We start from the raw sequence: 13,635 nt of genomic DNA, 5'->3' as shown, positions 1-13,635 counted from the left end.
GAGTAAATTGCAAGACTGAACATGTTTAGTTGTGCTCAGTTCATGTTATAAATTCTGAATGCAAAGTGCAAGCTGTTTGAAAATTTTCAACTGCTTTTACTTGTTTAATCTACTGCCTGATTATTATGTATCTGGAAATTGTACAGTTTAAAAATGTTTTATTTTGTTTGTTAGTGATTTGCAGGAGTGATAATTTAAAATCTCAGTGGAGTGGAATAGTCAAATCTATTGTGCGGCCATTACCATTGTTGTTTGCTACATTTGAAGTATACTTCAGGGAGATATATATATTGTAATATGAAATATAGAACGTCATTCCCCAAATCTGTTGTAATGCCATTGCTTTCCTGAGCTAGAGCATTCACTTTAGATTGCTAGTCTAGTGACAATACCTTCGTGCTACTGCCTCCCCATTGTTTCCAGTGCCTAAGTTGATATCAGGTCGTCCATCCAGTTTCATTCCTTTTAGACTTCGCAGTGGTTTGATACAATTGAATGGCTTGCTAGGCCATTTCATAAGGAATTTTGAGAGTCAACTATATTGCTGTGGGTTTGGTGTCGCATATAGGTCAGACCAAATAAGGATGGTAGATTTCCTTCCTAAAAAACATCAGTGCATTGCATGAGTTTTTACAACAATTTACAATTTTGTTGTCAGAATTGGACTATCCTTATTAATAATAACTGAATTTAAATTTTGCCAACTGCTCCAATAAGGCTTGAATCTGTGTCACCAGAGTATTAAACTAGGTCTCTTTTACTGGTTCAGTAACAATACCACTATGCCACTGCCTCCCTGAAATAAATTGTCATTGAATTTGAAGGGCTGATGATCAGCTTTTCTCTTGTTGGAAATGGTCATTACTTGTGTGGCGCGAATGTTACTTGTTACTTACTTACCCCAGGCTAAATGTTGCTTCAGTTTAACTGCATATGGGCATGGACTACTTCAGCATCTGAGGAGTTGAAACTGATATTTGACATTGCATAGCAAACATCCTCGCTTTTGACCTTGTGATGGGAAGAAGGTTGTTGAAGCAGCTGAAGATAGTTGGGCCTAGGACACGACCTTCAAAGAGTTCCTGCAGTGATGTCCTGGAACTGAGAAGATTGATCCTCAAAATTTCCCTTTTTGTAAGGATGACTCCAACCAATGGAGGGTTCCCCTGCCCCGCTGATTCCTATTGACTTCAATTTTGTACACTAAATTGCACTGCCAGCTGAATCGGACTGTTCTCAACTGCTCTTCTGTTGCTCGTCTCAAATATATTTATTTGTATTACAATCATAATCAATAGGGAAAAATTGCTGAGCAAACTATTGAGATTGAAGACATGTTCCCAAGGCCTGATCGACTACATGCTCAGGTGTTAAAGGAAGCAGCAGAGGAGATTGTGGACCCATGGGTTATAATATTCCAAAATTCCCTGGATGCAAGAAAGGTTCCTGTAGAAAATGCTAATATAACACCCTTTTCCAAAAAGGGAGGAAGGCAGAAAGTAGGAAATTATGGACCAGTTAGTTTAACATCTGTTGGGAAATTGTTAGAATTTATTGAGGAAATAATAACAAGTCATTTAGAAAGCCAAAATGTAATCCATCAGAGTTAGCATGGTTCTATGAAGGGTAAATCATGATTGATTAGTTTGCTAGAGTTCTTCAAAGATGAAACAAACAAAGTGGATAATGGGGGTTCTGTAGATGTAGTATATCTGGACGTCCAGAAGGCATTTGATAAGGTACCGCTCAAAAGGTTAATACACAAGGTAAGAACTCATGGGGTTAGAGATGATTTATTAGCTTGGATAGAGGACTGGCTAACTGACAGACAGCAGAGAGTTGAGATAAATGGGTTCTCTTTGGTAGGCAAGGTGTTTGTTTGCTGGAGCAGAGAGACAGATAAGAAATTACCTGTTAAAAACCTGTTTAAATAAGTTTAAAGCACTTCTGTAGTGAGAACATACCTTGCAGAACTGTTTAAATCATTTAAAAGCATTTTTGCGGGCTTTTTGTATTTACCGCTTTAAGAATTCTAAGGGAGTGGATTGCAGGGAGTTGCGGGAGAGCAGGCTTTTAAACAGCGCCAGGTTTAAAAGGAAGCCTGGTGTAGACAGCGGGCAGCGGAGTGAGTGGGAAGCAGAGTGAGCTATTAGGGCTTAAGATCAAAAGGTCTGGGGAGAAAAAGGGCCAGGTAAGTTCGTGTTGAAATTTTCAATATTACTACAATGAATAATGGAGGGGCATGTGATGTGTTGTTTCTGTATGATGTGGGAGCTGGTGGACCCCAGGGTCCTTCCCAGTGACCATGTCTGCAGTAAGTGCAGGTTGCTGGAGGAGCTCCAGCTCAAGGTAGAGGAGCTGGCCTCTGAACTACAGACACTGAGGCTCATCAGGGGGAGAGAGGGCCCCATTGTCAATGGGGTGCAAGTGACATCCACCCCCCCTAGACGGGCTAACTCTAAGGGTCAGGAACAAGAGAGGGCTGTTGAGCGGAGGAAGGAGGGTGGGGAGCGGATGCCTCAGCCTCTCAACCTGCATAACAGGTTTGAGGTTCTTGCTTCCAGTCTGGACGAGAACGAGGGAGGTGAGGTTGGTGAGCAAACTGCACACGGTACAATGATGCAGCAGGGCATAGGCAAAGAGAAGGTGAAAAGGAACGTAGTAGTAATTGGGGATAGTGGGGTTAAGGGTATTGACACTGTCCTTTGTCACAATGACAAAGTGCACAGAAGGGTGTGTTGTCTGCCTGGTGCTCGGGTCCGGGATGTCGCATCTGGGCTGCAGAGGAACCTGGAGTGGGAGGGTGAGAATCCGGTCGTTGTGGTACATGTGGGTGCCAACGACGTAGGCAAAATGCAAACTGAGGATCTGAGGAGGGAGTATGAAAAGCTGGGAATGGAATTAAGAAGTAGAACCGACAAGGTGGTTATCTCTGGGCTACTGCCTGAACTGAGTGCAGACGGGCGTAAGGTTGATGAGATTAAGGAAGTGAATGGGTGGCTCAGGGATTGGTGTGGGAGGAATGGGTTTGAATTTATGGGGCATTGGCATCAGTATTGGGGTAGGTGGGACCTGTTCGGGCGGGATGGGGTTGGTGTGAGCCGTGCTGGGACCAGAGTCCTGGCGAATTGTGTACATAGGACTGTAGACAGGGCTTTAAACTAATTCGGGGGGTGGGGGGGGGGGGGGGTTCGCGCGAGGGTAGGTGACATTACAGGGGCTAAAGTTAAGGAGAGGGTACAGGTAAGCGAAGAGGCCAAGGATGTCCCAATAATAAAGGGAGTAGGGGGCGTGAGTATGGTTGGTGGTGTTCTGGCAAATAGGGTCCAGGTGAAGGCTGGGATGAAGGCACTTTATCTGAATGCACGATGCATTTGGAATAAAGTGGATGAGCTGGTGGCGCAGATCAGCACAAATGGATATGATCTGGTGGCCATTACAGAGACGTGGCTGCAAGGTGACAGGGACTGGGAGCTGAATGTCCAGGGGTATCAAGTGTTTAGGAAGGATAGGCGAGAGGAAAAAGTGGGGGGGGCGGGTGCGTAGCTCTGCTGATTAAGGATAGCATCAGGGTGGTAGCAAGGGATGATATAGGAACCAAAGAGCAGAACGTGGAATCGTTGTGGGTGGAGATTAAGAACAGCAAAGGAAGGAAGACGCTGGTGGGTGTCGTTTATAGGCCCCCGAATAATGATCTGGAGGTAGGGCGGGCTGTTAACACGCAAATAAGCGCAGCGTGCAGGAATGGAATGGCCATAATTATGGGGGATTTCAATCTGCATATTGATTGGTCGACCCATGTTGGACACGGGCTCGAGGAGGAGTTTTTGGAATGCTGCCAGGATAGTTTCCTTGAACAGTGTGTGTTGGAGCTGACGAGGGAGCGAGCTATCTTGGATCTGGTGCTATGTAATGAGGTGGGCAGAATTAGGGACCTTGCGGTGAAGGATCCTCTTGGGGAGAGTGATCATTGCATGGTGGAGTTTCTGGTGCAGATGGAGGAGGAGAAAGTGGGTTCCCGGACACGTGTCCTTTGTTTGAACAGAGGGGAGTACGGTAGGATGAGAGAGGAATTGGCGAACGTTGACTGGGGGAACGCGTTGGAAGGTAGGTCTGCTGAGGAGCAGTGGAGGATCTTTAAGGAGATCTTTCTTGGTGCTCAGCAGAAATTTATTCCGATGGTTAAAAAGGACCGTAGGAGGAGAGGTAATAAGCCGTGGATAATGAAGGAGGTGAAGGAAAGTGTTAAATTAAAAGCGGAGGCGTTTAGAGTAGCTAAGAGTAGTGGGCGAGAAGAGGATTGGGAGAGGTTTAAATGTCAACAAAGAATGACAAAGAAGTTGATAAAGAAGGGTAGCAGAAACTATGAAGCTGGGCTAGCACTTAATATAAAAAGGGATAGCAAGAGTTTTTATCAATATATAAAAAGGAAGAGGCAGGCTAGGGTGAACTTTGGACCCTTAGAGGATGAGGGGGGGGACTTAGTGGTAGGGGATAGGGAAATGGCTGAGGTCTTGAATAATTTCTTTGTTTCGGTCTTCACGGAGGAAGACGTGAATAATTTGCCGGGTGTTAGCGATGGAAAGGTGGTAGGACTGGAGGGTCTCAATGACATTATTGTTACTAGAGAGGCGGTGCTCGACAGACTGGAGGGACTGATTGTGGACAAGTCCCCAGGATCAGATGGAATGCATCCGAGGGTTCTGAAAGAAATGGCGGAGGTGATAGTGGATGCCTTGGTGGTTATTTTCCAAACGTCGCTGGATTCCGGGGTAGTGCCGGAAGATTGGAAAGCGGCTAATGTTACGCCGTTGTTTAAGAAGGGTGCCAGGCAAAAGGCAGGGAATTATAGGCCGGTTAGTTTAACGTCTGTTGTAGGTAAAATATTAGAATCAGTCATCAAGGAGGAAATAGCGAGGCATCTTGAGGGGAATTGCTTGATAGAGCAGACGCAGCACGGTTTCGTTAAGGGGAAGTCGTGTCTGACAAATTTACTGGAGTTCTATGAGGATGTGTCTAGGGCGGTGGATAGAGGAGAGCCGGTGGATGTGGTGTTTCTTGATTTTCAGAAGGCGTTTGACAAGGTACCTCACAAGAGGTTATTGCAGAAGGTAAGGGGGCATGGAGTTGGGGGTAGGGTGTTAGCGTGGATAGAGGATTGGTTGTCAAATAGGAGGCAGAGAGTGGGGGTTAATGGGTGCTATTCGCATTGGCGGATGGTGACTAGTGGAGTGCCCCAGGGGTCGGTGCTGGGGCCTCAGCTATTTACCATTTATATAGATGATCTGGAGGAGGGAACCGAGTGTATGGTGTTGAAATTTGCTGATGACACCAAGATTGGTGGAATGGCAAATTGTGCGGAGGGTGTGGAGAGTCTGCAGAAGGATCTAGATAGGCTGGGCGAATGGGCCAGGAAATGGCCAATGGAATTTAATGTTGGCAAGTGTGAGGTGGTCCACTTTGGTAGGAATAGTGGTAGGAAGGACTGTTACTTACGGGGCGAAAAACTGCAGCAGGCGACGGTGCAGAGGGACCTCGGGGTCCTTGTGCATGAGTCGCAAAAACCCAGCCTGCAGGTGCAGCAGGTGGTCAGGAAGGCTAATGGGATGCTGGCCTTCATAGCGAGGGGGATTGAATATAAAAGTAAGGAGGTCTTGCTGTGGCTGTATAGGGCATTGGTGAGGCCACAGCTGGAGTACTGTGTGCAGTTTTGGTCGCCGTACTTACACAAGGATATTTTGGCCTTGGAGGGAGTGCAGAGGAGGTTTACTAGGCTGATTCCGGAGTTGAGGGGGTTGAACTATGAGGAGAGGCTGAATAAACTAGGCTTGTACTCGTTAGAGTTTAGAAGAATGAGGGGAGATCTCATTGAGACATATAAGATGATGAATGGGATGGATAGGATAGAGGTGGAGAGGCTCTTCCTGTTCAGAAAGGACAGTAGGACTAGAGGGCACAGCCTCAAGATAAAGGGGGGGTGGTTTAGAACGGAGTTGAGGAAGAATTTCTTCACTCAAAGGGTGGTGAATCTCTGGAATTCTCTGCCCGTTGAAGTGGTGGAGGCTGCCTCGCTAAATATTTTTAAGACGCGGGTTGATGGGTTTTTGATAAGCAAGGGGATTAAGGGTTATGGGGAGAGGGCGGGAATGTGGAACTGAGCCACGACAGATCAGCCATGATCTTATTGAATGGCGGGGGAGGCTCGAAGGGCTGGATGGCCTACTCCTGCTCCTATTTCTTATGTTCTTATGTAATTTGTGGGGTGCCACGTGTTCGGTCCTTGGCTTGTATGAATATAATCATCTCCTCAAAGAACAAAGAAGACAAAGAAAATTACAGCGCAGGAACAGGCCCTTTAGCCCTCCAAGCCTGCACTGATCAAGCTGCCTGACTGAACTAAAACCCCTTACTCTTAGAATCTTAGAAAATTACAGCTCAGAAACAGGCCTTTTGGCCCTTGTCTGTGCTGAACCATTTTGTGCCTAGTCCCATTGACGTGCACTTGGACCATATCCCTCCACACCCTTCTCACCCATGAACCCGTCCAAGCTTTTCTTAAATGTTAAAAATTACCCCGAATTTACCACTTTATCCGGCAGCTCATTCCACACCCCCACCACTCTCTGCGTGCAGAATCCCCCCCCTAATATTCCCTTTAAACTTTTCTCATTTCACCCTTAACCTATGCCGTCTGGTTTTCTTCTCCCCCAGCCTCAGTGGAAAAAGCCTGCTTGCATTCACTCTATCGATACTCATCAAAATCTTATACACCTCTATTAAATCTCCCCTCATTCTTCTACGCTGCAGGGAATAAATTCCTAACCTATTCAATCTCTCTCTGTAACTCAGCTGCTCGAGTCCTGGCAACATCCTTGTGAACCTTCTCTGCACTCTTTCAACCTTATTTACATCCTTCTGTAACTAGGTGACTAAAACTGTACACAATACTCTAAACTCGGCCTCACCAATGCCTTACTATAACACTCCAACTTTTATGCGCGATACTCTGATTTGTAAAGGCCAATGTACTAAAAGCACTCTTTACGACCCTATCCACCTGTGACGTCACTTCTAGGGAATTCTGTACCTGTATTCCCAGATACCTCTGTTCAACTGCACTCTTCAGAGCCCTATCATTTACCCTGTGCGTTCTACTTTGGTTTGTCCTTCCAAAGTGCAATACCTCACACGTGTCTGCCTTAAATTCCATTTGCCATTTTTCAGTCCATTTTTCTGGTTGGTCCAAATCCTTCTGCAAGCTTTTAAAACCTTCCTCACTGTCCACTACACCTCCAATCTTTGGATCATCAGCAAATTTGGTGATCCAATTTACCACATTATCATCCAGATCATTGATATAGATGACAAACAACAATGGACCCAACACCGATCCCTGTGGCACACCACTCATCACAAGCCTCCACTCAGAGAAGCAATCCTCCAGAACCACTCTGGCTTCTTCCATTGAGCCGGTGTCTTATCCAATTTACTACCTCCCCATATATACCTAACGACTGAACATTCCTAACTAACCTTCCATGAGGGACCTTATTAAAGGCCTTGCTGAAATCCAGGTAGACGACATCCACCGCCTTTCCTTCATCCACTTTCCTGGTAACCTCCTCGAAAAACTCTAATAGATTGGTCAAACATGACCTACCACGCGCAAAGCCATGCTGACTCTCCCTAATAAGTCCCTCTCTATCCAAATATTTGTAGATCCTATCCCTTATCACACCTTCCAATAACTTGCCCACCATCGACGTCAAACTTACTGGCCTATAATTTCCCAGATTTCTTTCAGAACCTTTTTTAAACAATGAAACACCATGAGCCACCCTCCAGTCATCCGGCACCTCCCCCGTGAATACTGACATTTTAAATGTGTCTGTCAGGGCCCCTGCAAGTTTAGCAATACCCTCCCTCAAGGTCCATGGGAATACCATGTCCGGACCTGGGGATTTATCCACTCTGATTTACCTCAAGACAGCCTGCATCTCCTCGCCTGCGATCTGTAAAGGTTCCATGACCTCCCTACCTGTTTGCCCTATCTCCATAGACTCCATGTCCATTTCCTCAGTAAATATGGATGCAAAAAACCCATTTAGTATTTCCCCCATCTTTTTTGGTTCCATACACAGTCTACCACTCTGGTCTTCAAGAGGACCAATTTTATCCCTCATTATCCTTTTGCTCCTTACATACCTTTAGAAGCTCTTTGGATTTTCCTTCACTTTGTCTGCCAGAGCAACCTCATGTCTTCTTTTAGCCTTCCTGATTTCCCTCTTAAGTAGTTTCTCGCACTTTTTATACTCCTCGAGCATCTGATCTGTTCCTTGCTGCCTGTACATTTACATACAACGCTCTCTTCCACTTAGTGTTACAATCTCCCTCGAGAACCATGGTTCCTTATTCCTGTTTACTTTGCCTTTAATCCTAACAGGAACATACCAACTCTGCGCACTCAAAATTTCTCATTTGAAGTACTCACGCTTTCCATTTACATCCTTACCAGAGAACAGCCTGTGCCAATCCACACTTCCCAGATCCCTTCTCATTTCATCAAATTTGGCCTTTTTCCTGTTCAGAACTTCAACTCGAGGACTAGATCTATCCTTATCCATGATCAGGTTGAAACTAATGGCATTATGATCACTGGATCCAAAGTGTTCCCTCACACACACATCCATCATCTGCCATAACTCATCTCCCAATAGGAGATCCAATATCGCAACCTCTCTAGTTGGCACCTCTATATACTGATGTAGAAAATTCTCCTGAACACATTTTACAAACTCTACCCCGAATAAACCTTCAACAGTGTGCGAGTCCCAATCTATATGTGGAAAATTAAAATCCCCTACTATCACAACTTTGAGTTTCTTGCAGTTGTCAGTTATCTCTGCTGATTTGCTCCTCCAATTCTCGCTGACTTTTTGGTGGTCTATAATACAACCTCATTAATGTGGTCATACCTTTTCCTGTTTCTCAGCCCCACCCATAGGGCCTCTGTAGACAAGCTCCCTGATCTATCCTGCCTGAGTACTGCTGTAACATTTTCCCTGACCAACAGGGACTGTACCCTCTATTCCTGTCCTATTTATGTATTTGTCAAGATGCCCCTTAAGTCACTACAGTATGTGCTTCCACTACCTTCTCCGGCAACAGGTTCCAGGCACTCACTACTCTGTGCAAAATATCAGGCTTGTACATCTCCTTTAAACCTTGCCCCTCACACCTGAAACCTGTGCCCCCTAGCAATTGACTGTTCCACTCTGGGGAAAAAACTTTTGAATACCCACTCTATCCGTGCCCCTCAGAATCTTGTAGACTTCCATCAAGTCGCCCATCAACCTCCGTCATTCCAGTGAGAACAAACCAAGTTTCTCCAACCTTTCTTCATAGCTAATGCCCTCCATACCAGGCAACATCCTGGTAAGTCTTTTCTGTACCCTCTCCAAAGCCTCCACATCCTTCTGGTAGTGTGGCAACCAGAATTGAACACTATATTCCAAGTGCGGCCTAACTAAGATTCTATAAAGCTGCAATGTAACTTGCCAATTTTTAAACTCAGTGCCCCGGCCGACAAAGGTAAGCGTGCTGTATGCCTTCTTGACTACCTTCTCTAGCTGCACTGCCACTTTCAGTGACCTGTGTACTTGTACATCCAAATCCCTTTCCCTATCAATACTCTGAAGGGTTCTGTAACTTACTGTATATTTCCTATCTGTATTAGACCTTCGAAAATGCATTATCTCACATTTGTCCTCAACTCTTCCCACTCCATTGCCTCATCTTCTTCTCCTTTTTCCCCCTCACCCAATTGAGTCCTCTCCTCTCTTTTAGCTCCCCATTTGACTTCTGTTTTTCACTTCATCATACTCCTACAGTTTCTGAAGTTCTACCTGTTTTCCTTCTGATCTACCTTTGCCCTTGCCAATCAATTACCCTCCTTGCCTACATTCTTGTCACAATTCCCGCATTGGCAACTCTGGAACCTCTGGACTCCAGCCAGCAGCCTTTAATTCTGTTCTTGCCCTAGCCTCAACTCCGCCACGTTTGTAACTTTCTTCTCTACATCTCTCCTCACCTGCTCACCAATTTCAACTTCTGAGACTGATTTACTTTCTCTCATCTTTGCGCTTCCAAGCCATCAACTTTCTAAAGTATTTCCCTTCTTGGCAACCTCTAATTCTTCTCCTCTACCTTTTACTTTGATCTCTTTTGCCCATTGCCACATGTGCTTTCTGAGATGATTATCTTTGAAAACCCTGATCTCTAAATGTCTTCACGTGGAGTGCTACACAGAGATTTTACTTTATATGATTCCTGAAAATATACTTGTGAAACAATAAAAATGGTATTTGGATTGCTTTTGTGAGCCAATTTGAGCTTTTTGTTTACGAACATGCTGAACAAATCATTGCCAGTAATAACGATTTGGAAGTCTAGTATCTCATTGGAGTGTCATTGAGAAGTGTTCAGTAAATAACAGAATTTTAGCCATGATAACACAATGAAGGCATTCTTGATGGAAATTCTTAGGTATTGATAGGAACAACACAATTAAGTTGTGCTGGACTTTGTTTGATTTTTGATCTCTACAATTGAGCTGTTATGGATTGGCTTAATTCATTTTTAAGTCTGATTGCAGAGCCTATTAATTTGCAGTTTCGTAATTTAGTTCTGATTGGAAATATACAACATTAGTATGCTGTTTAAAAATTACCAATGTTCCAGATCACAAGGCAAATTTGCAGTTTTGCTTGTTCAGCCTTCTGATTATGAATGGTTATTTGAGGCATCTTTTGTATATCAGCAAGCTTAGCTCACTTTAATGAGACTAATATAACCCACATCATCTTGTGAATATTTAAACAGTGTTGATTGCGAATATATATGTCATATAAGAATATACCACATCTGATAATTTTTGTTTCTCATGTTTCTTTAATTTATTTCACTATTACTTTTCTTCTCACCTGGATGATTCCAACATCTGTTTGCGCGATGTGTGACATAGCAGAGTTGTTACCAGATTTATAATCTTTTTCTGTAATGTGAACGAGGCTTTATCACATCATGTTCATTTTGTATCATAAAGGTGTTGACTTGTGCTGGTGTGTGGTTACATGGTCATCAGATCTCAGCTGTGGAGGGCATCAAATATGGACCCCATTCAGCTGTCAGCTGACACTTATACACATCTGTATTTTACAGTTAATGTCACTATATAGTGATGTGGGACTGAAATTCTTGTTGATTTGAACCCATTCTAATTCTACGGAAGATAACACTGGATTAACTCAATATCTTTTAAGTTGCCATTCTCTCTGGAATACAGCCAACTGGCATGAGTGATGGCTTTTGTTTTACAGTGAAAACTGTTTTTCATAAAGATGGCTCATTGAGATAAAATATTTTTATCCCGTATGATTAACATGTTCTGTAAAGCAATGACAACTCTTATATGGATTTGTGTTAAAGAAATGTAAAACAGTCGTCTAGAAATTGGAGTCTGATGTGGTTTAATTAATTTTTGGATAGCAGTGTTGAGATAACTATTAAATCTAAGTAAGGCAGTCTGCAGTTATTGCCATTAGTTTAATTATAAGAAGTGAATATATTTGTTTTTAATGAGAGACTACAATCTGAACTATCGTGTTGCAAAGTACTTTTGTATCTTTAGAAGCCCCAAACACTGTTTTTGACCTCAAACTTTCCATCGTTATTTACTTCATTTTTTTTCTCCTTTTCCAGGGACTGTGGCAATAGATACGGCACTTGTTTAGATGAAGCTAAAATCATGTATGCCTGGGCTAAAAATGCTCCACCCACGCGATTACCTACTGGTATGTCTCTTTTGAAATTAGTTGGTTTAAATATGGATGCTGTATATCGATATCTGTATCATTTTTACTTTAGTCACTACTTTTTCTTTGCACCATCACCTCAGGACGTACCCAAAAATCCCCCATAACCAAGGTTCCTCCTAAGCTACTGCCTTGCAGTAATCCTCACCTTGTGCAGTGAAACAGGCCGTGCACAGCAAAGATAAATTAGAAGGATCACTTGTCCGTTGATCTCCTTTCCCTCCTTTTTATGTTGTCCCTTGGTGAAATCATTCACAAATATATGAACGTGGGATTTAGGAGCAGGAAGAGACCAGCCAATCTTTTGTGCCTGCTCCGCCATTTGATAAGATAATGACTGATCTGACTTGATCTCAACTCCTTGTCTGATTCCCATAACCCTGGACTCCACCGTCTATCAAAAATCTATCTGATATGGAACTGGCTATAACCGATGTGGGATCGTGAAAACTGATGCTCATCTCAAACTCTTTGTCACCTCACTTCACCTTTTTCTTTATTGCCTTTACGCTGTCTCACTGTTCCTAAAGAAAGGACAAACTTACATGTATATAGTGTCTTCCATAACCTCTCAATCCCCAGTATGCATCACAGTCTAATTAATACCTTTAAGTTGTAATTGGTATGTCACCTTGCACAGCAAGTTTCCACCCCAACAGCTTTGAGCTTAGTAAGCGGAAACTAAATTTAGCTGTGCTAATTGAGGGTGTGGAATGTGGATAATATTTGACAACCTTTTTCCCCATAGTGTTTAATGAAATAATGGAGTCATGTGACACGAAGGTGACTTTCTGGCTCACCATGGTTGTACCAGTTCTTTGGTACTTCTACCAATTAGTCCCATTCCCCTGCTCTTTCCCCATAACCCTGCAAATGTTTCTTCTTAGAATACATATGTACAATTCTCTTTTGAAAGTGAATTTGAATCTCTCTTCACCATCCTTTCAGGCAGTGCATTCCAGATCTCTTAACAAGCTTTGTGAAATCACAAGAAGCTCCTTATCTCCCTTTGGGTTTCTTTCCCCCAATTAAATCTGCACCTACTGGTTACGGATTTGATGGTCGGTAGAAACAGTTTCTCCATATTTATCAGAATCATTCATAATTCTGAATGTTTTTGTTATAATACTTCCTACACCACTGAATGCTGCTCTGCTTCAGATCAAGGATTTTGTGAATTTATCCAATTTGTTTTGATTCTGTCCTTTCGTGAGACTGACTTTGAAGAACAGATTTCATGTCGATATATTTTCCAATCTGTGCCCTTAACATGAGAGCTGGGTTCTTAAAGATGATGGTAGGAAACCTTTATTTGCATAAAAGGGGGTTAAGATTTGGAACTTTATCCTCCCCAAGAAAATATTGAGGCAAGGCCGATTAAAAACAAGATGAGTAAATTCTTAGAACATAGAAAAACTACAGCACTAACAGGCCCTTCGGCCCACAAGTTGTGCCAAACATATCTCTACCTACTAGGCTTACCTATAACCCTCTATCTTACTAAGCCCCATGTACTTATCCAAAAGTCTCTTAAAAGACCCTATCGAATCTGCCTCTACCATCACTGCCGGCAGCCAATTCCACGACCCACCACCCTCTGAGTGAAAAACTTACCTGTGACATCTCCTCTGTACCTACTCCCCAGCACTCTAAACCTGTGTCCTCTTGTGGCAGCCATTTCAGCCCTGGGAAAAAGCCTCTGAGAATCCACCTGATCAATACCTCTCAATATCTTATACACCTCTATCAGGTCACCTCTCAA

At 43.4% G+C, this 13,635-nt stretch overlaps 1 protein-coding gene across 4 annotated transcripts in view; it reads left to right on the top strand.

Moving 5' to 3' along the window:
• pam (peptidylglycine alpha-amidating monooxygenase) overlaps positions 1-13,635 on the top strand; it is a 262,485-nt gene that overhangs the window by 130,023 nt on the left and 118,827 nt on the right. For all 4 annotated transcript variants that reach the window (XM_080189068.1, XM_080189065.1, XM_080189066.1 and 1 more), the window contains one exon: positions 11,761-11,852. In XM_080189068.1, coding sequence (XP_080045194.1) covers positions 11,761-11,852 — 92 coding nt within the window. The remainder of the gene's footprint in view (positions 1-11,760; positions 11,853-13,635) is intronic.

The sequence above is a fragment of the Carcharhinus amblyrhynchos genome, chromosome 5 (genome assembly GCF_965287045.1).
Source record: "Carcharhinus amblyrhynchos chromosome 5, sCarAmb.v2.hapA, whole genome shotgun sequence".
NCBI classification, from domain to species: Eukaryota; Metazoa; Chordata; class Chondrichthyes; order Carcharhiniformes; family Carcharhinidae; genus Carcharhinus; species Carcharhinus amblyrhynchos.
This window is presented reverse-complemented; position numbering and strand designations above follow the sequence as displayed.